General features: G+C 44.5%; 1 protein-coding gene across 3 annotated transcripts in view; it reads right to left on the bottom strand.

Moving 5' to 3' along the window:
- The window catches only part of DGLUCY (D-glutamate cyclase), a 90,034-nt gene that overhangs the window by 35,075 nt on the left and 29,886 nt on the right, over nt 1–25,073 (bottom strand). For all 3 annotated transcript variants that reach the window (XR_003369774.1, XM_026651495.1, XM_026651494.1), the window contains exons 3-7: nt 24,437–24,590; nt 19,600–19,798; nt 18,213–18,363; nt 16,211–16,333; nt 7,982–8,179 (exon numbers count right to left, since the gene is read on the bottom strand). Coding sequence is in view for 2 of the 3 variants with exons in the window: in XM_026651495.1 (XP_026507280.1) it covers nt 7,982–8,179; nt 16,211–16,333; nt 18,213–18,363; nt 19,600–19,798; nt 24,437–24,590 (825 nt within the window). In the remaining variant the exon portion in view is untranslated. The remainder of the gene's footprint in view (nt 1–7,981; nt 8,180–16,210; nt 16,334–18,212; nt 18,364–19,599; nt 19,799–24,436; nt 24,591–25,073) is intronic.

Below are 25,073 nucleotides of genomic sequence, written 5' to 3'. Positions count from 1 at the left end.
GCTAGGCTGTTCTCAGTGGTGGCAGATGACAGAACAAGAAGCAATGGTCTCAAGTTGCAGTGGGGGAGGTCTAGGTTGGATATTAGGAAACACTAGTTCACTAGGAGGGTGGTGAAGCACTGGAATGGATTACGTAGGGAGGTGGTGGAATCTCTATCCTTAGAGGTTTTTAAAGCCTTGGCTGGGATGATTTAGTTGGTGTTGGTCCTGCTTTGAGCACGGGATTGGACTAGATGACCTCCTGAGGTCTCTTCCAACCCTACATTTCTATGATTCTATGTGTGGTCCCTATCTGTATTCCACACATGGGTATGCAGGCATGCCTCATGCTTGAGTCTGGACATTCTTACAAGCACTGAACGTTGGCCCACACATACACCATAGGTCTCCTCATGCTCTTGACAAAGGGATAAGAGACAGTGCAGGCGGACGCCTCTCCACTCCCTCGTCTTACTACAATCTAACAGGATCCAAAGCACAGGGAATGGAGGGCAGGTAATGGAATCAGATGGGCACCACAAATCTTGAAGAACTTCCAGTTTCAGTAAGTAACCTCTATTTCTTCTTCAAGTGATGGTTCCTATGTGTATTCCATAATTGAGTGATTGACAAGCACTGTTGGAAGACAGGATACTGGGCTAGATGGACCACTGGTCTGACCCAGTATGGCTGTTCTTATGTTCTAATGTTCAGTGCTCAGGCTGGAGATGGGTGCGAGGAAGACAGTAGCAAAGATGCTTGCAGTACTGCAGATCCCACGACTGCATCCACAGCTGATGCATGAACCAAAGCATAGTGTGTTGCAAACGTATGGATAGAACTTCAGGTGGCTGCTTGCAAATGTCTTGTAGCAGGACGTCATGTAGGGATGCCATTGAGGCAGCCTGTGCTCTTGTGAAATGAGCTGTCACATCCCCAGGGAAGGGATTTTTGCTACCCTGTAGCACTGTAGGATGCATCCCAGAACCAACTTAGAAATCCTCCGGGAGGATATGGCTTGACCACATCATCTTTCTGCTAGAGCAGTAAAAAGTCTCAATGATTTTCTAATGGGTTTGGTTCTTTGCAGGTAGAATGGAAGGGCACTCTGGACATCGAGGGAGTGAAGTCCTTTGTCTTCAGCAGAAGCATAGGGTTTTGGGAAAAATGCAGGTAAATGAATACTTTAGTTAATATGGAATTCAAACAACCTGGAGGAGAAACTTAAGGTATAGGGAAAGGGAAACCTTGTCTTTGTGAAAACTTGTATAAGAGGGTCTGCCATGATGACTCCAAGCTCACTGACCCTCCTGGCTGAAATGGTAGCCACTAAAAATGCCACCTTTATGAACAGGTGGATCATGTCACCAGGGTTTGAAGGACAGACTGGTGAGAGTTGACAGGGTGAGATTAAGGTCCCATTGAGGTGTAGGTTTGATCACTGGTGGAAAGGTCCTGACAAGGCCTTTCATAAACCATACTGTAGTTGGATGAGTGAACACGGAATGTCAATCTACTGGAGGGAGGAAGGCATTAATCACTGCAAGGCAGACTTGCAATGAACTAATGGAGAGGCCTGAGGTCTTCAAGGACGGGAGATCATGTAGAATGTTTGGAATATTTGCTGTGGTTGCAGAGTATTGGTGGAGTTGTGCCCAGCTGAAAAGTGCCATTTGGCCAGGCAGCAAGTTCTAGTAGAATCCTTCTGCTTTGGGTAAGGATAGCCTGAACAGGAGCAGAGCATGAGCATGCTATGTACCTGCGGATCCGGGTTGAACTCATCCTCCTTGTACACCGACGGTTCCAGTTGCCAGGAGGGAGAGGAGCGGTACGATTCTTGAGAAGTGCCTGGACACCTGACATAAGAATCCCATGGACCCCAATAAGGTCAGAAGGAGAGTCTATTGGTTGCGGAGGACCCAAAGTAAATCAGTACCTGTGGTCCCTGGGGAGGTCATACCCGGAGGAATAGAGAGTGTGACTCTTTGAATGTCTGTCAGAGATCGACTGTCTCCGTGGAGATATTGGAGTGGTTAGCACATCCGACTCATCCGAGTCCAAAAACTGCTCCATCATTATGGGAGCACTCCTGCCAGAGGGTTGGAGGTGAGATGGCTCCAGGGACACCGACGTAGACTCCTCCTCTGGTGTAATAATATCCCTCAAGAGGGCTGGGCTGGAGAGAAGTGGAGACTGTGGATAAGGGAGGAGTATATTCTCCAATGTTATGTAAGTCACCAAATGCCCCAGTGTCCGAGGTTTTCTGGCGGTCAGATCCAGTGGACCTGGTGCGTCTATGGAAACAGCAGTTCTTGGACAAATGAGGTGGTACCGATGGTGGGTCCGGACCAGTGCTCGTAGACAGAACTGGTGAAGGTTGGTTCTTATGCTTCAGTACCAGGGTGATCAACAGAATCAGCGTACCTTTCTTTTTATGTGTTTGCTCTCCAATCTGGGACTTTTTAGAGGAATCGGTTCCTTAGGTTCTGTGTGCAAAGTCTCATCCAACCTGAAGAGGCTTGGGGAGGAAGTACATCTCTTATGGACAGTCCTCAATGGGGATCTGTCCTTATGCCTATGAGAGTACCCTCTACCCTTATGGTAAACCTTAGAAGAAGAGTCTTTGGGCTTAGGTACTGGAGGCTCTGTTCCTAGGCATGTGCTTGGAGGGGCACTGCTTGTTATTTGAGGCTGATGTATGGGCTGGGGATCTCCCTGGCCCAGGTCAGAAAGGGGCCTCATAGCCTTTTCTATCAGGTGTTTTCTCAGGCAAAGCTCACAGGCTTCTTGAGTTCTGGGTGGGAATGAGCGACAAATACTGGACTTTGCAGAGATATGCACCTCACCCAGACAGTAGTGATGTTCGTCACTGATGGAGAAGGAGTGAGGGCAAGAGATGCAATTCTTGAAACCCAGGACTCAGGGCATAGTCCCAGACACAGGGAAGGATTCCCCAACCAGGGGGGAAAACCTCACACTATACTAACTGAACATTAATTAATTAGTAAGCTAAGAAAAATAAACTATTTACAAATGTCTTTACGCGTGGTACAAAGAGTTGAAGGATGAGAGGTCATAGGATTCTAACTCAGGTCATGCAGTGATAAGAAGGGACTGGAGAAGTGTTGGCCTGCACTGTCTCTTATATGCTCAGTCAGGAAGATGAGGAGACCTACAGCATGTGCGGGCCAGCAGACATTGCTTGGAAGAATTTCTGGACTCGGGAGCATGGTATACATGTGTAGCCCCATGTGGAATGCACATACGTACATCACTTGAAGAGTAAGCTCTGTTTTCTCCTTAATGTGCTCGTAACACCTGCAGCTAACCATTAAAACAATGGATGGATACATTCTTCCATCGCTTCAACAGGTGAGTGTTCAGCTAGTTTTGACTTGAGTTCTGGGTTTATTTATGGCTTCTCATGTGGAAAATGAGTCCAATCCTGGATTTGCAAATGTGGTTGCATGTCTTGCAAGTGTAGTCATTGGGGGGAGAGCTTGAGGCATTGGACTTATGACATGCTCTCTTCTCCTGCAGAGACCTCACACACCACTCTTCAAAAGTAGACACGGCCTCATGGCATAGACCTCTCCATCTGGGTCTCTCCAGTGCAATGAGTTCCCAGGTTTTAATGTCTATCTTGCATGCATTGAGATTGGCCTTCAAAGAGTCTTTATATCTGAGGATGGGTCAACCCTTAGAGTGGTTTCCTGTGCTCAGCTGACTGTAGAGCACCACTTTTGCATACAGGAAACCTCCATGTAGACTACATGTCCGACCCAACAAAGTTGAGCCCTGATGAGCATGCTCTCAATGCCAGGGATCTGGCAGAGGGGCATGTACATTGGCCAAACCGGACAGTCTCTACGCAAAAGAATTAATGGACACAAATCTGACATCAGGAATCATAATACTCAAAAACCAGTGGGAGAACACTTTAACCTGTCTGGCCATTCTATGACAGACCTGCGAGTGGCTATCTTAAAACAGAAAAACTTCAAAAACAGACTCCAACGAGAGACTGCTGAGCTGGAATTGATATGCAAACTAGACACAATCAACTCAGGGTTAAACAGGGATTGGGAATGGCTGAGCCATTACAAACATTGAATCTATCTCCTCTTGTAAGTACTCTCACACTTGCTTCTTATCAAACTGTCTGTACTGGGCTATCTTGATTATCACTTCAAAAGTTTTTTTTTCTCTTACTTAATTGGCCTCTCAGAGTTGGTAAGACAACTCCCACCTGTTCATGCTCTCTGTATGTGTGTATATATATCTCCTCAATGTTTCACTCTATATGCATCCGAAGAAGTGGGTTGTAGCCCACGAAAGCTTATGCTCTAATAAATTTGTTAGTCTCTAAGGTGCCACAAGTACTCCTGTTCTTTTTACTGGATGAGTAGTTTTCTGTTCCCTGAGTGACCAGAGCAGGGGCTGCACTAGAGTAATCAGGAACCTGCTAGAACCAGTTAAGGCAGGCAGGCTAATTAGGACACCTGGAGCCAATTAAGAAGAAGCTGCTAGAATCAATTAAGGCAGGCTAATCAGGGCACCTGGCTTTTAAAAGGAGCTCACTTCAGTTTGTGGTGTGAGTGTGAGGAGCTGGGAGCAAGAGGTACAAGGAGCTGAGAGTGAGAGGGTGTGCTGCTGGAGGATTGAGGAGCACAAGCGTTATCAGACACCAGGAGGAAGGTCCTGTGGTGAGAATAAGGAAGGTGTTTGGAGGAGGCCATGGGGAAGTAGCCCAGGGAGTTGTAGCTGTCATGCAGCTGTTACAGGAGGCACTATAGACAGCTGCAGTCCACAGGGCCCTGGGCTGGAACCTGGAGTAGAGGGCGGGCCTGGGTTCCCCCCAAACCTCCCAATTGACCTGGACTGTGGGTTCTTCCAGAGGGGAAGGTCTCTGGGCTGTTCCCCAACCCACATGATGAATCTCTGAGGCAAGAAAATCTGCCAATGAGCGCAGGACCCACCAAGGTAGAGGAGGAACTTTGTCACACCAGGTAGCAGAATTTTCTGACCAAGTTGAGGGGTGTGTTGTCAATTGTGATGATAGGATCATGGTGCTGGCGATACTGGTGGTCTGCTGCTGGCTGTCTTTTTTCAGGCTGATTGTGAAACTGAAGCACTTTGAGGCATAGGCAAAGTGGTCCACAATAAGTTGGATGTCCTCAAGCATGTGTGGAACGAAGACACAGTCATATTAAAACAATGACTATAATAAAATCTCATGTTTCTTGGCTTCAGTTGGTCATCTGTAGGGGTCTGAAAGGAGTTTATTCCCCTTCAATACACAATTCGCCAAATCCATTCTGGGTTTTTTTTGCCTTCCTCTGAAGCATCAGGAATTGACCACAGTTGGAGGCAGGACACCGGGCAAGATGGAACAATGCTCTGAAGTGGTACCTGGAATTCTTTGTTCCTAGATGCTTAGCTGTTGAATCTTGCTCTTGTGCTCAGGGTCAAATTGATTGCCAGATTTGGGGAAGAAGAAGGCAACTAAAATTGCTGCAGGCTGTGCAAATTGCAGACTGTTGTTTCAGAGACTCAAAGGGAGTTTGAAGGACTATCACTTGTTTCCCGGACTTTAAGGAGCTTGCTTTCATGCTCTACAGAGGGTTTGGACACCATTCTACAGAGAGTGAGAGGGGTAAAATTTCCCAGAAAAGAACCCTAGAGGAGTGTATGTATGTGCACATAATTATATTTTGCACTGAGACTTGCAAAAGTAATAAGTAATAAAACTTGGGGAAAAACCCTTAAAAGAGTTGTTGTTGACATTGTTCACAGTTACTTCAAGGGTTATAGGTAAACTGTTATGCATTCATAGATAGATAGATATTTAGTTCATAAATTTTCCATTAGAGATTGTGTCATTCTCCTTCTATCAGAAATTAAATTCTGTATAAACCCTGAAAAAACTAAACTTTGGTCTGTGCTACAGCAGAAAGATAAGCTGAACTACTGAACAGGAAAGAAATAAAATACCTGATCTTAGTATGTTGCCTTCCCCAAACTTGTTATACATGAACATTTAAGCTAAGCAAGATATTATTCCATTCAGAAGAAGTCAGTGTTTAAAAGTACATAGACAAATAAAATCCCCAGCACGCTTTATATATGAAGGAGTGAAAGGTACTGAAAAGCTGTTAAAGGATGCAGTAGTCCTGGTCGACATCATCTCACATAGGGAATTATCCTTGAGCTGTTAAACATACTGGCATCAGCTCTGCAGTTCATATACTAGCAATTGCTACTAGTATTCATTTATATATAGGGCCCTACCAAATTCACGGCCATGAAAAATGCGTCATGGACCGTGAAATCTGGTTTCCCTCATGAAATCTGGCCATTGTAGAGGGGGTCATGGTATTGCCACCCTTACTTCTGCACTACTGCTGGCAGCGGCACTGCCTTCAGAACTGGGCAGCTGGAGAGCGGCGGCTGGGAGCCCAACTCTGAAGGCAGCACTGCCACCAGCAGCAGTACAAAAGCAGGGGTGGCATGATATAGTATTGCCACCCTTACTTCTGTGCTACTGCCTTCAGAGCTGGATGCTGGAGAGTGGTGGCTGCTGGTCGGGCACCAGCTGTTGAAGGCAGCATTGCTATCAGCAGCAGCGCAGAAGTAAGGGTGCCAATACCGTGACCCCCCCTACAAAGCCTTGCCAACCCCGCCCCCCAACCCCTTTTTGGATTGGGACTCCCACGGTTACACCACCATGAAATTTCAGATTTAAATATCTCAAACCATGAAATCTCATTAAATCCTATGACCGTGAAATTTACCAAAAGGGACCATGAATTTGGTATGGCCCAGTGCTTAATTTGTGCCAGGGCTTGCCAGGACTGAGCCCTGTCACCTCTAAGCTTGCCACGCAAGTTATGAAAGTAAATAATTGCTTGAGCCCTGGCACCTAATTGCTTGAGCCCCAGCACCTCTTTCATTACAAATTAAGCACTGGTAGGGCCCTATTTATATACAGTAACTAGATTTCTTCCTGGTGAGAACTAGCTTGTGGGTCTCCAGTCACCTTGCAGCAGTCAGGTGCAATCTGCCTAGGGTTTTCAGTGATGGTCAGCGGTACATGATGTTAGCATGAAAATGAGTGTAAGGCAAACCCTCAGCTGGACCAGGGCTGCTCACTCAGCTATGACTCACCACTCCAGCAGAGCCTGCAATGACTCATCTCTCAGGCATGCTGCAACAGCCTATCCAGGGGCAGGGGCAGATGACCCACAGGCACAGGTATTTCACACTCCCCACCAGAGCCACAACTTGCTCTGTGCAACAGCACCATTTGGCTAGGAATCTTCCTGCTGCCTCATGGTGTTACAGATTTCCTAGGCTTCCAGCCTGCCCTTGATCCTATCCCTGTTCCTGCCCCAGCCTTGCCTAAGCCTTGTCCTAGCCCGCTTCAGCCGCTCCAGCCCTGCACCCAGCTCCTGACCCCCAGATCCTTGGACTGACTCCAGCCCAGCTTCAACTTCATCCTGCTTCCAAATTCTGACTATGATCCTGAGTTGGCACATCTATGGACTCTGACCCTGGTTCTTACCCATGGCTTGTCCCTGGACCCCAGTTTCAGTGCTGCCCTCGGCCTGGTCCCAACTCTACCTCCAGCTTCAACCCTTGATATCTGTTCTCGGACACTGCTTTAACCACCAGGCCTGACTGTCTAGAACTCAGAGTCTGAAAATGAGACCAGGAATGGGAACTGAATTGATGCCTGCCTTTATCAGGTGCAGACCAGTACCTTAGGCTGGCACAAAGTAGTCCATTTGGTAAGGTGGAAGGGGAGAAGTAACAATGTTCAATCAGAATAATCTAACACTGGAATTCTTTGTAACATTTGGAATTACCTTTCAATTTTTACTATTTAAGGTCAACTATGCAATATCTAAATGAACGGAATGGATCATACTAATTTAGTATGACAAATCCTATGTTTCCAGAATGATTAATTCTTCAGTAACTCAAGAAATTATTTTTTTACCTGGATCTATTCCAATTAGACTTTCTAGCTCTCTTATCTTTCGCACAGCTGTTTCTGATGCAATGCTATAATGCAAAGGATTTTGAGAAATGCAGTGGACCATGGGGATTTCTTTAGAGTTATGAACTGGAGCATCTTCATTCTTCAGGGCAGTAATAGACATACACCCAGGAGAATGTGTAAAAGCCAGCGGAGACTCTACAATAGATGGAAAAACTTCAACTCAGTATGCTAATATACTAATACAATATACAATATACTAATAACAAATAAAAATATTATTGATAAAGCACTAGAACGATAAGAAAAATAGAAAAGTTGCATCCTAAAACATATACATGGTCCCTACCCCAAAGAGCTTACAATATAAAATGACAAGTGACACGTGAAGGGAGCTAATCAAATATATACATAAGTAACATTGTAAGTTTGTGTGTGTGTGTGTGTGTGTGTGTGTGTGTGTGTGTGTATATATATATATATACACACACACAAACACATCGGGAGGAAAGAACAGTGGGCTTATGGATCAGTTGAACGCATTTTCACTTAAGAAAAAGACTATATGAAAACGCATTTAGATGATTGGGCTTATATTTTCAGAAGTGTCCCCATTTTTGTTACCCAACTTGAACGATTTAGAACCTGATTTTGGAGGCACTGAGCACTTGCAGCTCCTAATGGAGTTAATCTGAAAATCAGATCTTAGATGTCTCAAGTTGGGCACCCTAAATCAGTGATAATTTTGACAATTTAGGTACAAGTGACTTGCCTATAGTCATACAATGAGTCAGTGGTACAGCTGGGATTAAAAATATAATCAGTCACCCACTTCTGTAGTACAAACACTAAACAACATTGCCTTTCTTTAGTATCTGTGAATTTGCTGTATAGTAAATGTGTGTGAGAGGCAGCCTATCCACTGTAAGCACTGCTCTAGTCCATGTTACTAAACTCACTTTGCAGAAGCACTAAAAAAATACACTGGGCCTCATTCTCCATTGCTTTTGCCTTGTGTAGTCATTTAGACACAATGTAAAACACTGCCACTTTGATTTGCAAGCATTTCACATGCACTGTGCCCTCACTTCGCATTAAATATAAATGACTGCATAAGGTGCAATGTAGAGCTGTGTGGAGAATGGAAATGCTGTTTCACAAAGAATCCTGAAGTTTGTTTTTGTTGTGATTTGGAACAAACCCCCAAATTTTTGAAATTCTCTGTGACAAAAAATTTAGGAAAAAATTTTTTTTGGATCAGTCAAAATGTTTTTTGTTTTTTTTGAGAAAATCAAAAAATTTGTTTCAGTTGACTTTATTTTATATTATAAAATATAATTAGGCTTGGCAAAATTAGATTTTTAAAATAATTTTTATACGTAATATTGATGTTTATTTTTAAGCATTTTGTTGTTGTTATTGAATTAAATTTTTACATAGTGTAACATTATGGTTTTAAAGAACAGTAAAAGCTGTGTTCTCTGGCCCTGTACCAACCAGAGAGCTCTATAAACTGGCATTTCTAATCTTCATAGAAAGTCTGCTTTATAGTCCTGGTTGGTGCGAGGCTGGCAGGCTCCCTATGTGGCTTCCTGGAAGTGGCGACATGCTCCTGCTACTCCAAGGCGGAGGAATGGCCACAAGGGGTTCAGAGTGCAGGAGGGGTGTGCAGGGCTGGGGCGCAGGGGGTGGGGGGGATGAGGGGCACAGGCTCTCGGAGGGAGTTTGGGTGTGGGGGGGGCACGGGATTGGGGTGCGGGCTCTGGGAGGGAGATTGGGTGTGGGAGGGGATGCGGGGTGCTGGATCCGGGGGGGCGCTCACCTTGGGCGGCTCCACGCAAGCAGTGACCAGTCCCTGTGGCCCTTAGATGGAAGCGCAGGTAGGTGGCTCCGCAGCTCCCATTGGCTGGGAACCGTAGCTAATGGGATCTGTGGGGGTGGCGCCTGTGGACGGGGGCAGCGTTTGCAGAGCTGCCTAGCCGCACCTCTGCCTAGGGACTGCAGGGACTGGTCGCTGCTTGCGGGGAGCCACTTGAGGTGAGCAACCCCGCATTCGGCACTCCGCGCACCCCAACCCCCTGCCCCGCACTCTCTCCCACACCCAAACTTCCTCCCAGAGCCTGCGCCCTGCGTGCCTCCACTCCCTCCCTCTTAGTTAACCAGAATTTTTCACTTACCAGCACCCCCCATTCTCCCAACATGCCAGGTAAAAAAGCTTTTACTGTATTCTCCCCCTATTTTTAATCAATTTAAATTTTTACAGTTGCTGGAAATTATGGGGGAGGGTCAGGCAATAATTATTTAAGACAGTATATGTTGAGGTTCACAAAGTTAAAGCTATAGAACTATCAAAACAAAAATTGCCAATATCACATGTCAAAATGTACAGAGTAAATATCCTTAAATCAAACTAAAGTTCTCAAGCAGCATTTTTCTTACTCTGTCTATCTGTAAAGTTAAATTATTATTGATGGAAATATTTTTTTCATCATTTTATGTGTGTATGGTGAAATCTATGTTTACTGATGGTTAGCAATTAAAATCTAATCCTTCCAAGTGTATATATATAATATAATACAGAATTTGAAAAAAAAGTGAAAGAAAAGCAGTTTCAAAATGAAAAATCAAAATGGTTCTTTACCAAAATGCTGAAACGGAACATTTCCATATAACTCTTTTTCTCCAGTTTTCCTCCTAAACAAAATTTTGGTGAAATTAACATGATTTTGCATTTAATTTTGATTCTGACGGAAGAAGAGGTTACTTATCATCTTGTACAGTAACTGGAGTTCAAGTTGTTTTGTCCCTATGGGTGCTCCATTTGAGGATGTGCATGCGCTTGTGCACTCTCGATCAGAGATTCTTCTGCTAGTATATCCCACTGGTCCGCACCTGTATTGTATGCTGCCTTATGCTCCAGTAAAGGGCATATAGATAAAAGCAGACCCACACCTCTCCAGTTCCTTCTCAACCTCAGAGCATAGTAAAAGTCCGAAGCAAAGGGAAAAGGAAGGTGGGTAGTGGAGCACCCATACAGACAAAACATCTCAAAGAATTCCAGTTACTGTACAAGGTAAGTAACCTCTCCTTCTTCGAGTGTTGTCCATTTGGGTTTCTCATGAGGAGACTACCAAGCAGTACCTTAATGTGGAAGAGGATGCTGAGGAGGTGGATCCAGTACAGAGTGCAGAACAGCTTCACAGAATGTCATGTCCACTTTGGTGGCATGGAGTAAGGGATAATGCTGTGAAAAATATGTGAATGCAAGACCAGGTGGCGGCCTTGCAAATGTCCTTGAAGCATACCTTCCTAAGGAAGGCACTGGAAGTAGATTGAGCCTGCATGAAGTGAGTAGTGACTCTAGGAGGGTGGGTACAATCTATGTCTCATAGCATGCCAAAATGCATCCTGATACCTACCCAACACAGTCTCTGAGAGGAGATTGAGTGACCCATCATCCTCTCTGCAAAGCAAACTAAGAGCCTGGGAAAAACCCTGAAGGGCTTAGTTATGCCTGCTTGAAGTTAAAATATGTTGATATGTAGTGACAACTTTCAAGGAGTCCATTTGCCTTGGGCTTTAGGATTTTGCAGTTGAGCACCGGAGGCTATAAGGGAGGCAACCGTGGTGATGATGTGTGTGGGAGATGGACATGAGAAGGGGGTTCCCATGCAGACTTTTAAAGGGTACTTCCAGCAACTGAGGGAGTCGAGTACCATCTGAGGGCCTGACATCTCCCTGGACGGCTTGTGCCTGCTGGGAGTGTAGGCTGTCTTGAGCCAGGCTTGAAGACACCAGGAACTCCGCCTTGCATGAGGGATTACAGAAGTTCAGACTGCCATGTGTCCCAGGAGCTGAAGACAAGTTCTCACTGTGGTTCGTGGACTCTGCTGTAAGAATGAAGATCAGGTTGGATCTCTTGGCAAGCCTGTCCACAGGGAGGTATGTTTTGGCTGCCTCCGAGTCTATGCATTGCACGGGTGTCAGGGTTTATATGTTGAGGCGAAGGCTTTGGGGGTGGAACAGAGCTAGGGCCTTCTTGGTGGCCAACTGGACTTCCAGGAAAGTATGGTCCTTGAGGAGCCAGTTATCCAGATACGCAACAATGACTATTCCTAACTATTGAAGGTGGGCTGCAATGATGGAGAGGACCTTTGTAAAGACCATAGGAGCTGTTGATAAGCCGAACGGCAGGACACGGTACTGGTAATGATTGGTGCCCACCATGAACCTGAAGAAACAACTGTGAACAGGGTCTATGGCTACTTGAAAGTAGGCATCCTGGATATTGAGGGTGACGAAACAGTCCCTGGGATCTAACGATGGAATGGTCATTGCTAGGGTGACCATCCTGAAGTGCTGTGTATGAATAAAAGTTTTTAGAGAGCAAAGGTTTAAAATCGATCTCCACCCTCCTTTTTTCTTCAGGACCAGGAAGTACCTGGACCAGATACCCTTACTGAAGAAGTCTGGAAGAATGGTTTCGATCGTCCTCAGTTGCAGGAGGGATTCTACCTCCTGCTTTAGGAGCCACCTGTGAGAAGGATCCCTGAACAGGGATGGGGGGAGCAGAATTGGATGGAGTAGCCCAGCGGTTCTCAAACTGCGGGTTGGGACCCCATAGTAGGTCGCGACCACATTTTAATGGGATCACCAGGGCTGACTTAAACTTGCTGGGCCTGGAGCCAAAGCCCGAGTCCCACTGCCCAGGGCTGAAGCTGAAGCCCAATGGCTTCAGATCTGGGCAGCAGGGCTCAGGTTACAGTCCTCCTGCCTGGGGCTGAAGCCCTTGGATTTCTGCTTCCGCACCTGCACCCGGGGCATCAGGGCTTAGGCGAGTTCAGTCCCCACTCCTGGGGTCGTGTAGTAATTTTTGTTGTCAGAAAGCGGTCACGGTGCAATGAAGTTTGAGAAACCCTGGAGTAGCCTGTCAAGATTATTTTCAGTACCAATTTGTCTGAGGTGATATGCTCCTAAAAATGGAGGAAATGGGCAAGGTGGTCTCCATAGGTTGAGAGAATGGATGGCTGCTGCAGCTAAAGATCCTCTGGGGAGAAATCTCGACCAAAGTATCAAAATGGTCGTTTGGATGAGGTAGCCATCTGAGAGGTGACAATGGAGGATAGGCCTTTCTTGTGCCTAAACCTTTTTTGGGTGGCTCAATAATTCTTTGAAATGCCTGATAGTACACCGGATGGGAGCATTGTGCTGTCTGAGATTTGCTATATTTTCACTTTGTAGATGGAATATAGATACCAAGAAAGTGCAATGTCACCCTAGAGTCTTTGAGTGAATGAAGAGATCTGTTTGTATGTCACTAAAGAGCTTAGGACCTTTAAAAGGCAAGCCCTACATAATATTTTGTACTTCCTTGAGCAAGCCAGAGGACTGTACCCAGGAGGTCTGGCGCATGACTATGGCACAGGGCATAGAATGAGAGGCCATATCCACCTTATTAAGGGAGGCCTGCAGGAAGGCTTTGGCAATTGTATGACCATCTGTAATAAGAGTTAGAAACTGCTCTCTCTTGTTCTGAGGCACAGACTCAATAAAATGAGAATATTTACTATAATAGGTAACGTCATATTTTGCCATCAGGGCTTGGCAGTTGGAAAACTCGGAATCGGAGACACTGATAAGTAGCTCTTACACCTTAGAAGGTCAGATGGTTAAGTTCTTTGTCAGATATTGCTGACTTCTTTTGTTCGCGGCATTGACGACTAGGGAATTAGGAGTGCAATGAGAAAACAAGTACTCCGAGCCCTTGGCTGGGCCATAGTACTTTTTATTGACCCTGTTACAGGTGAGTGAGATGATGGCCAGATTCTGCCACACTGTGTGGGATGGTGAGAGAAGGGCCTCATTAATAGGTACGGCTATCTTGCCCTGGGTGAAGGTGTGCAAGATGTCCACCAAGGATTGCTTTTGTTCCTGGATTTCCTCCAAAGGAATCTGTATAGCCTCTATTATGCATTTCATCAAGTTCTGAAAGTTATCCATGTAGGATGGCAGAGAAGGCATAGTTGTCTCTTCTGGGGCAAACTTCATCTGAACTCTTGATCCTCTGATGGCCCCTCTTGAGTAGGGTGAGGAGGCTCCCGAGCTATTGGTGGATGAGAATCCTGTTGGGACCTCTTGTGTAAGGATACCCTGTAGACTTGGTCCTCATATGGAGCTCAAGGGCTCCGAAAGCCCTCTGGAGAGGGGTGTAAGGGAAAGGCACTACACATTTTGGGTGGTCTTGCCAGAGCTGTTGGATCAAGTGTCTGCTGGCTCCTCAGGTCTCTTCTTCAGGGAAGACCTCAAGAGGAGGAGGGTGGTAGATGGTACAGCCCTGAATAAAGACCTCTGAATCAGAGGAGGTGTCCTATGTCTAGTGACGGAGCTGAAGGACTCTGTACCAGAGCTCACATCAGTATTAGAAGCCAAGGCGGATCCAGCAATTGTGATGGTACTGGTGGGTGGATCTATACCTGAGGCTGCAGCGATATCAGGGAATATGTTTGGTCAGGGTGGGAAGACATGTGCCAGTGGGAAAGTCTTCGTGGTACCCCTTAGGAACAGAAATTCGGGTTCCTTGATACCATGAAGGCCCTTGTGAGAGAGGTACCTAGAAGCTACCCGTGAGCCCGGGGAGTGTTCCCCCAGATTAAATATGTCCAGCAGTACAGGAGGCGGTACCATAGAAGACCACAATCATTCTGGAAAGATGTAGCTGCTGGTGGACCTGGTAAGATAATTTCTTCTAAGAGTCCTTCCTTCTGGAAGAGTCTGATCTTGGTACCAATGAGCAGTGGTGAAAGTAAGCCAGTCCGGTGTACCGGCAAGAGCTGGTACACCGTTCCGGACCGATCAGCTTCCCCAGGCTGGTGATTTAAAGGGCCCAGGGTTCCCTGCAGCAGCCGGAGCCCAGGGCCCTTTAAATCGCCATTGGAGCCCTGGGGTAGCGGCGGTAGGGGTCCGGCTGTGATTTAAAGGGCCCGGGGCTCCAGCCGCTGTGGGGAGCCCCTGGCCCTTTAAATCACCGCTGGAGCCCTGCCGCCGTTACCCCGGGGCTCCGGCAGCGGTGCTCGGGTGGCACTTTAAAGGGCCAGGGCTCCCTGCAGTGGCAGGAGCCCCTGGCTCTTTAAATCGCTGCCAGAGCCCTGCCGCCGCTACCCCAGGGCTCAGGGATCGTGCGGCGATTTAAAGGGCCAGGGGCTCGCTGCCACCAGAGCTCTTGAAGCCTGGATGGGACATGAGCCTCTCCAAGGGCTTGTCTACAGTACCCGCCGGATCGGCAGGCAGTGATCGACCTAGCGGGGGTTGATTTATCGCGTCTACTATAGACTCAATAAATTGACCGCTGACCGCTCTTCCATCGACTCCGGTACCCCACCAGAATGAGGAGCGCAAGCAGAGTAGACGGGAGAGCGTCAGCTGTCGACTTGCCACAGTGAAGACACCACGGTAAGTAGATTTAAGTACGTCAACTTCAGCTACGCTATTCACGTAGCTGAAGTGGCGTATCTTAGATCAACCCCGTGCGGTAGTGTAAACAAGCCCCAATACAGGAGAGGCAGCTGGAATGCCTATCACAGAAGGGAGAAAGACCTGTGTCAGATTTGGAAGGGCTTGAATCCTGGGATCTTGGGCATACCCTGACAGGAAAGCTGCCAGTCAAGAAGGCCTGAGAGAAAAGGGGGCCCTCAAAGAAAGAAGGAACAGATGAGGGAACCCACCTTCAAAGCACATCTGTGCTATAAAATGTAAATTAACAACAGCAAAAACAAAACAAATATCAACAACTAAAAATTAATTATAAAACAAAAATAAAGAGTAAAAGGGCAGAAGAATAACTATGTCAACCAGATAGCTGATACCACAGAACTGCATCTCAAGCTGCAGGCAGTTAAGAATGAACTGGAGTAGCATGGGTCCACTTCTCCCTATATATTTTCATACTGGAGCACAAGGAGGTGTACGGCGCAGGTGCAGCCATGCAGGCACTACTAGCAGAAAGATCTCCGATCGAGAGTGCACGGGCATGTGCACAACCCATAGGGAAATAACTCAATGAACTGTTCCAACAGAAAATGGGTCCATCAAAGATTTTCCAACCAGCTCTAGTTCAGGGCAATGAAGATCAGACCCACTAACCACATCCTACCAATAAGAACTCTCTCAGTGTACAGTGAACAACATAAAAATGAAACCACTGTTATCTCAAACATAAAAAGTCCATCATACTGCAGTTGCTGACTGCTTCCACCCCAGTTACTCCACAGGCCCAAAACACTGGAACATCCTGAGGGTGAGGCTGAACTGGATCTCCATAGTCTGGGCTGGAAAGGTTTTGGATTCCTAATAGGCCTATAATTGACAAACAGTAAAACAACATTAAATTCCAGCAAAGCAGTAATGGTATAAAGCTGAGCTCATCCAGTGACACTGTGTTAAAACTGCAGCATGGAAAGCAGTAATGGCAAGGCCAACCTATGACTCAAATGGCCTGTTAGGTTCCCTTAGTATGCATGTATGTGCCCTCAGTTCCTGTCCTAATATTACACGCCTTAAATTTTTTTTTGTATATTAGTAAAACACGGATGATGACATTTTATTACATATTATATCTGGCTATATCTGAGACAAATGAAAACCTGCTGAGCACTCTCTGAATTTTACAGTTCCTAGGAAACGTTCTTACAATATCTGATCTGTTCACTCAAGAGATACTTTCATAAGAGTAGTGGTGGGTTATTCCTATTTGCCCATGCAGGCATGTTCCTATCCAGTGCTTTGTCCAGCCCATTTTCATTAACTAAAGATATGGGCCTTCACTACTTCCCTGTGGCAGTTATTCCACAGCCTATTAGATCTCACTATCAAACTTTTCCTGTTCTTCAGCCTAAATCCTTTGCTTGATTTAATTCAATTATTTCTAGTTATACTGTCCTGGATCATCCTAAACAATTGCTCTCTCTCCTTTGTGTTTACGTTCTTCAGACACCTGCAGCTGGTTTTCTTATTTTCCCCCCACCTGCCCTAGACTTCATTTGAGTAAGCCACATGTGATTATTTAAAACACTCCTCAGAGACCAACAAAAATAGCCTCTTAATCATTTTTGTTGCTCTTCTCTGAACTCACTCCAATTTGTAGTTTGCCTTCTAGAAGTTAAATACCCAGACCTGTATGCATTATTCTAGGTGCAGGGTCACTAGTGCCATATAGACCCCCCTCCATGCTCCGTGATTTGATATAGACAATAACTTCACTGGTTTTTTTATTACTGCCATATCATAATAAAAGGTCATTTCTAATATGTTTTCCACTGTTGTATTATTTTCTCTGTCCTCACAGTTGTTTTTAACACATCTTAGTTCAATATCATTTTTAAATGCAATGTGATGTTTACTTTCAGGTTCATTAGTGAAGATGCTAAATAATACCAGACTTACAACTGATCCCATCTTGAAATTAACATCTCCCAACACTGCCATTTATTGTTACCTTTTCCAACGATGGGACAGTGCACATATTCAAGCCAAACCACATGTATTTTTCAATAAGACTTAATCAAATACTTTACTGAAATCCAAATAGACTACAACAAGGAGTCCTTGTGGCACCTTAGAGACTAACAAATTTTGGGCATAAGCTTTCATGGGATATAACCCACTTCATCAGATGCATGTAGTGGAAAATACAGTAAGCAGGCCAATTCAATTAGGGTGGATGTGTCCCATTGGCCTCGTTAGCACTGACCCCCTACTTGGTAAGGCAACTCCCATCTTTTCATGTGCTGTATGTTTACACCTGCTTAGTGTATTTTACACTCCATGCATCTGATGAAGTGGGTTATATCCCACGAAAGCTTATGCCCAAATAAATTTGTTAGTCTCTAAGGTGCCACAAGGACTCCTCATTGTTTTTACTGATACAGACTAACACGGTTATCACTCTGAAACCTGTCACCAAATAGACTACATTACTACTTTCCCTGTTTCACACATCCATCTCTTTATCCAACACATTTTCTCTGTTCAGTCACATCAAACCTTCACTTTCAGCTAAACTAAACTTTAAACAAGTCAGTACCTATGTACCTATAAAAAAGTTTAGGTTTTTATGTAGCCACTTGAAATTTAGGCTGAAGTTTATTGTCCCCCATACTTTTTGTCTATTTTTTCCCTTAGCTTTATGGCCAGTGTAATACACTCCTAGAATGAAATGTATGGAAAGTACACTGACCAGGGTTACCAATGTGAACAGGTGCTCCATGTGAGTCTTTCAATGGATAAGTAGCTTCCACAACTGCTTCTAACTGGTCTTCAGGAATCGGTCTCATTGTGACCACTAAATTGCAGCAAAAACTAGCAACTCTGCAGCAAGGCATATCCGTCTGACAAAATTTAAAAAATAACCAAGGCATTAGCAGGAATTGAAGAACTATCAAGGCTTATTTTCAGTTCTGAAATGACTATGCACCCTTGAATTTACAAGGGGCACATTTTAACATACATTTTTAAAGGATTTTGAGTAATATTGTAACTAGCATCCAATGAAAATAATCCATTTCCTATAACAATCAATAGTGAATAAACCAGACATTCTACCCTTTAGCTCTTGTAATTAACATGTATGACAGTGAATATCTTCTGCACCATTAATTATATTCTAAGAGCTAAATCCTTAATTTGGCATATGCAGCACAAATCTTGGTAAACCCAGATATACTGTGGACCCCAGATATGTAGCCTTAACTGCTGTTTTTTTCTCCTTCTATGGGGGGGAAGGGGTAAAAAGCATAAAGAAACATCTATTGGCCACAACCCTCCATGCATGCTAAAATGCAGAGAAACTGCATATAGCAGAGTTTGCAAAGATCCTACGGATCTACCCACCCCAAAACTGGCAATCTTCTATTTCCATAGCAGAAATACTCAAGTTCCATTGGGCCAGGGCCTTTCCTGCCCATGGAAGAGGAGCCACAGATTGGTCCTAAGAAATTTTAATTTTGAGTCATGTCCACTTAGAAACACAAATCTAGGTTATAAAGATAAAATGTCATTCCAAGTTAATTTGTCATTTAAGATATGATAAGCAAACCAACAAATAATACTGTCTGCACAGGAAATGTTTAATAAAAGGTATTAGATTTCAATTAAAGTATAGAGGAATAATAGTTAAGGATCATTCATAGGTCTACATTCAAAAGGTAGCATTTATTTTATCTTGTTATTGCCATTATTGCAATAAATAGTGATATTTTAAAATTCTAGAATGTAATAAACACAATTAGACAAATTCTTCTTTGTAAACAACTTCACATATTTTCTCCAACCTGAAGACTAACATAGGCTCTCACTGTGAGAGTGATTTTTTCTTCTCATTGAGACCAAGAAAACAGAAACAAGCATGTTGAATGATAACCCAAGGTGAAACAAAAATCCATTGCATAGTACAGTCAACCTTTTAACTAAAGAGCAAATCCATGTGGAGATACTAAAAGTGGTTTAATAATAGTCAATATTGTGTGTAGTGGAGATGGTCTGCAGTACAGGTTTCAGTGTACAAAAATGTGCTGATGTAACCCTATCTGAACCTCGATGTAATTTAACAATTATTGTGTTCTTACCTTGTACATGCTTACGTTGCATTTCTGCTCAACGTTCCTTAGAGGAACACCAACCTTGTGGGCTGCCTTTTCAAATGAGAAGCTGCAGCCTAAGTAAAAAGTCACCATGTCTTTAAGCTGATCAAAATAATCCTTTAGACTTGTCGAAGTGCCAGTACAAGCTCCATACTCATATATCCTGTATTGTAGGCAATCAGTTCTAATGAAATAAAGAAAGAGCTATACTGTCACAATTATCACAATTTTTTTAAGCAAAATGAATTATTATATGAAGAAATGTTGGCTAAATTGACATTCATGAAGTGTTAAAGCTCAGGATTTTTCCTGTTCTGTCCATTTCTTTTTCTTCTTGGTGATAGCATAAGCAACACAAAAAAACTGGTTAATCTACCTTGCTGTAACTGTTGACCTTTAATATGGGTTGCACATGTCTGTTCCACTGTGGGTGTGAGTGCACCCTGTGCACAGATGTTAAAGATTTTTTTCCCCTCAGTGGCACCAGTCGGTGTGGCTTGAGAGCGCTCTGTCACCATGCACCACTGCATGCTGGTATAAGAGAGCAGAGCTGCCACTGACCCGCCATATTTCCTTTGTACCAGACAAACTCCAATAGAGAGGGGACGGTGGGAGGGTCATGGAGTGGACATATGGAACACATCTTGAAGAATAACAATTAAAGAAAGGAAGGAAACTGGTTTTTATTCTTTGAGTGATTGCACATGTCCATGCCACTGTAGGTGACTCAAAAGCAAACATGCAAGGAGGTGGATTCGGAGTCTACCTGAACAGTGATTGTAAGATAGCCTGTCCAAAACTGGCATTATCTCTGGACCAGTGGTTCTCAACCTTTTTACCATTGTGGGCCACATATGCAGCTCTCTCTGTGTTATGTGGGCCGAATCCACACAATATATATACTACCTCTATGGTCCTGAGGCTGTCACATGGGCAACAGCTGTGTGCTAATTGGACTGTGGGTTGAGAACAACTGCTCTTGACTGACAGAAATGGCATAATGAGATGCAAAAGTGTGGACTGATGACCAAGTGGCTGCTTTACAAATGTCTATAATCGGCACTTGCACTAAGAAAGCTGCAGTAACTGCCTGCACACTAGTAGAATGCGCCAGCTCTCTAGTTGGTGGGATTATATTAACCAGTTGGTAGCATAAATGAATGCATGAAGAGATCCGGGAGGAGATTCTCTGAGTGGACACTGGTTGGCCCATAGCTCTGTCTGCAACTGCTACAAATAACTTCATACAGGATCTAAAAGATTTAGTTCGTGCCAGGTAGAAACTAAAGCCCTTCTTCTCACATCCAAGAGTGAAGCTTTTCCTCATCTGTATGTGCATCGTGTTTCAGACAGAACATGGGCAAATAGATTGCTTGATTAACATGAAAATTAGAGACTACTTTTGTGAGAAATTTTGGGTGAAGGTGAAGATAAACTTTATCCTTATGGAAAACTGTATGGGCGGCTCTGACATCAGAGTTTTCAACTCACCCACCCTTCTGGCTGAGGTAATTGCCACCAGAAATGCTACCTTCATGGAAAGGTGAAGGAGGGAGCAAGTTGCAAGGGGCTCAAAGGGTGGTCCCATCAATTTTGCTAGGACTGAGTTCAAAAGATCCCAAGATGGGATGGGGTCTCGTATGTGTGGGTGTAATCTGACCAAGCCCTTTAAGAATCAGGTGATGATGGGGTTAGAGAAAAGGGATCTATTATCCACCAAGGCATGGAAGGCTGAAATAGATGCCAGATGCACCCTTATAGAACTAATCGCAATACTCTGTTTTAAATCTAGAAGATAGTCCAGCACGAGGTTCAGGGGCCCTGCTCTGGAAATACACCGTTCCTATGATGATCAAATGGAGAAGTGCTGCCATTTAGCCAGGTAAATGTTCCTAATTGAGGGTTTTCTGCTACTTTGAAGCACTTTCTGAATGTCCCTTGAGCAGCCATAAAGCATCCTGCTGTCAGATGGAAAGTTTGGATGTTGGGATGGAGTAGGTGCCCGTGGTCCTGGGAAATGATGTCTGGATCCAACAGGAGAGACGGAGGAGGCTTCACTGACAAGGATAATAGGATTGAGTACCCAGTGTTGAGGAGGCTATGCTGGTGCTATGAGGATGAGGTGAGCATGGTCTTGTTTCTCTTTGAAGATGACCCTGGGAAGTAAAGGAATCAGAAGGAAAGCATACACAAGGGATTCCTTCCAGGACAGGAGAAAAGCATCTGTCAGCGAGCCTGGGCTGAGCCTCCCCAGGAACAGAACTGATGGCATTTTCTGTTGGTTCGTATTGCAAACAGGTCCACTTGGTGAGTCTCCCAGAGTTGGAACATGGACCTGGCCATGTCTGGACATAGTGATCACTCATGATGATCAGAGAAGGATCTGCTCAGCTGATTCGCTAACATGTTCTGTTTCCCTGGAAGGTAGGCAGCTCTGAGATAAATTGAGGCTATACAGAAGTCCAAAGGCAAATTGCCTCCTGGCACTGTTGGTTTAACCATGTTCCTCCTTGTCTGTTTATGTAAGGCATGGGCATCAAATTGTCTATCAGAATTAATAATTTTTTTCCCACTACTTGGGAGAGGAAGGCCAAGCAGGCTAGACGTACCACTCTTAACTCCCTAACATTTATGAGAGTCTCTAGATCTTGAGATGACCAAAGACCTTGAGTCTGCAGGAACCCCATATGAACTCTTCAGACCACTGAAGACACATCTGTGACCAGATTGAGGTTTGAAAGCAGGGAGAGAAAGGGAATCCTCAGGCAAACTTTCAGAGGGTCCATCTATCAATCCAGAGATGACAAAACTAACATAGAGATGTAGTCTGGTGTGTCAAACTACACATGTACATACTACCATATGGCCTGGAAAACTGAGGCAGCTATGTACTGTTACGAGAGGGTATGTTCTCAGTTGCAGTACTAGGTCTTGTAAAGTTGTAAACTTGTAAAGTGATAGAAAGGTCTTGGCCTTTGTGGAGTCTAAGACTGCCCTGATGAACTCTATTGTCTATAATGAGTTCAGGGTTGATTTGTCTCAATTTAGTAGGAGCCCCAGTGCAAACAATGTGGACAGGACAGTGGATATAGCAGGCAGGACTTGAGCCTTGGACCGACCTTTGATCAACCAGTCATCCAGGTACAGGAACAAACAGGGACACCCGATTTTCATAGATGAGCTGCTGCAACTGCCACGCACTTCATGAACACCCAAGGAACAGCTGACAGCCCCAATGTAAGCACCGTGAACTGATAATTGCAACCATTCGCCACGAATCTGAGAAGCTTCTGATGGTCATGGCATATTGCAACATGGAAGCAAGCGTCCTTTAAGTCAAGGGCAGAGTACCAGTCCCGCTGTTCCAGGGAAGGAATAATTGAAGCTAGGGTAACGATACAGAATTTTATTTTCTTCAGGAATTTGTTCAACTCTCCTAGATCTAAAATAGGCTTGAGACCCTCATTTGTCCTGGGGGATGAGGAAGTAGCAGAAATAGATGCCCTTCCTCCTGAGGTACAATGGCCCCTCTATGGCCTCTGCCTGAAGAAAACATTAGACTTCCTATTGAAGGGCAATTTCGAGAGAGTGGTTTCTGAAGAGGGATTGGGAAGGGGCCATGCTTAAGCACTAAAACTGTCTAAAACAAAGTATAACTAACAAAATACTAATTTACAACAGTATTTATATGCAGAAAAGAGTGAGGGAAGCACTTGTTACTTTAAGTCTGGATCACTCTGACAACCGTCACTGGCGGTAAGAAGAAACTGAGCAGGTCAGGGAAGACTGCGCTCTCTTAGGCCAGGTCTACACTACCGCGGTAGTTCGACGGCTGGCAATCGAACTTCCGGATTCGATTTATCGCGTCTGGTCTGGACGCGATAAGTCGAACCAGGAAGTGCTCGCCGTCGACTGCGGTACTCCACCTCAGCGAGAGGAGTACCGCGGAGTCGACGGGGGAGCCTGCCTGCCGCGTGTGGACCGCGTCTGAACCGCGGTAAATTCGAACTAAGGTACGTCGACTTCAGCTACATTATTCACGTAGCTGAAGTTGCGTACCTTAGATCGAATTGGGGTGTTAGTGTAGACCAGGCCTTATACCAGCATGCAGTGGCGCCTGGCAACAGAGGGCACTTGAGCCACCCTGCTGGGTACCACTGAGGGGAAAAAAATCTCTGACATCTGTGTGTGGGGCATGTGCACAACCATAGTGGAATGTGGAATCACTCAAAGAAGAACAGTAAAAGCCTGCTTGTCCTACACAGCTGCATATTAAGCCAGAAACCTCGTGCACACATTCAAGCCATCTACACATTTTATTCTTACTAGGCAAATGCCCCTGAGACTGATCTCCTTCTCATGAGCATTACAAAATTATGTTCTTCAGAGTTCTGACTTTTGCTCTGACTGCTTGCTCCAGAAGTCAGTCTCCTAACCACCTCTGAGCAATGTAGAGTAACCATGTCAGTGCTGCTATTGGATAAAACAGAAATGGGGAAAAATACTATAGGCTAACTCTGTGGTCTACTATTGAGAGATCTTTGCAACTAAACATAACTTCATTTTTTGGATCACTGAAACAATTGAAATGTTGACAACATGGATTGTAAAGGGGTGTTTTGTCAAAAACAAGGATAATGGGCCAAATTCTATGCCACTGCATCAGTCCGTTTACTTCAGTTGCAAAGGTATAACTGAAAGCAAGTTGGGCTCACTGTGCACAAAGCTATGGATGGTCTGCACTCTGGAAAATGTTATCTTCCAATAATGTCCAGTATCAATATCAGACCTGTTTGACAGCTGGAAAGACTTCCACACTTACCTGATATCAGAATTGCTGCTCAGAGAAGGACATTTCCATTCACCTGGTTTACTTCTGTACAGCAGTGGGAGAGGTCCATCATTTGCATGGCAAAACTTTTCAAAGTCATCAGCAAGGGATTTGTGCAAAATCACAACATTTGCCTGTTTATAGCCTTAAAGCATTAAAGGGAACAATTATCAGCTACTCATTCAATCGTTAATATATGTGACAGTAATATTTCTGTATGGATCTTACCTAGAGAAGAGATTCTTCTCCCTTGAAAAAGAGAATTTTTAAATATAATACAGACTACTATAATTAAATAAAATTTCAATGTTTTTGGAAAGACTGTTTATAAAATCACTCCTAGATATGCTCTTCACAGTCAATGTCTACTGCAGTCATTTTAGTAGTGTAAGTACTTGGCATTCACCGGTTTGAGAGGGTCGCTTTTCTCTAATAAGCTATTTTATGGGGAAACCAGAAGCCTACAATGACTTTGATTAAATAGTCTGGCAAATTGATATGTTATAGAATAGATTATCTTATTTGATGTAAATATTGGCAATGGAAATAAAAAGAGTACAATACTTTGTGCATATATCATTTTATTTTTCTTGTGTTAATGCAAAACTGCAACTCAAAACCAGTCTAA

This window comes from Terrapene carolina, unplaced genomic scaffold (assembly GCF_002925995.2).
Source record: "Terrapene carolina triunguis isolate 2854851 unplaced genomic scaffold, T_m_triunguis-2.0 Scaffold96, whole genome shotgun sequence".
In the NCBI taxonomy this organism is placed as follows: Eukaryota; Metazoa; Chordata; order Testudines; family Emydidae; genus Terrapene; species Terrapene triunguis.
The sequence above is the reverse complement of the archived record's forward strand: the minus strand, read 5'-3'. Positions and strand labels throughout refer to the sequence as shown.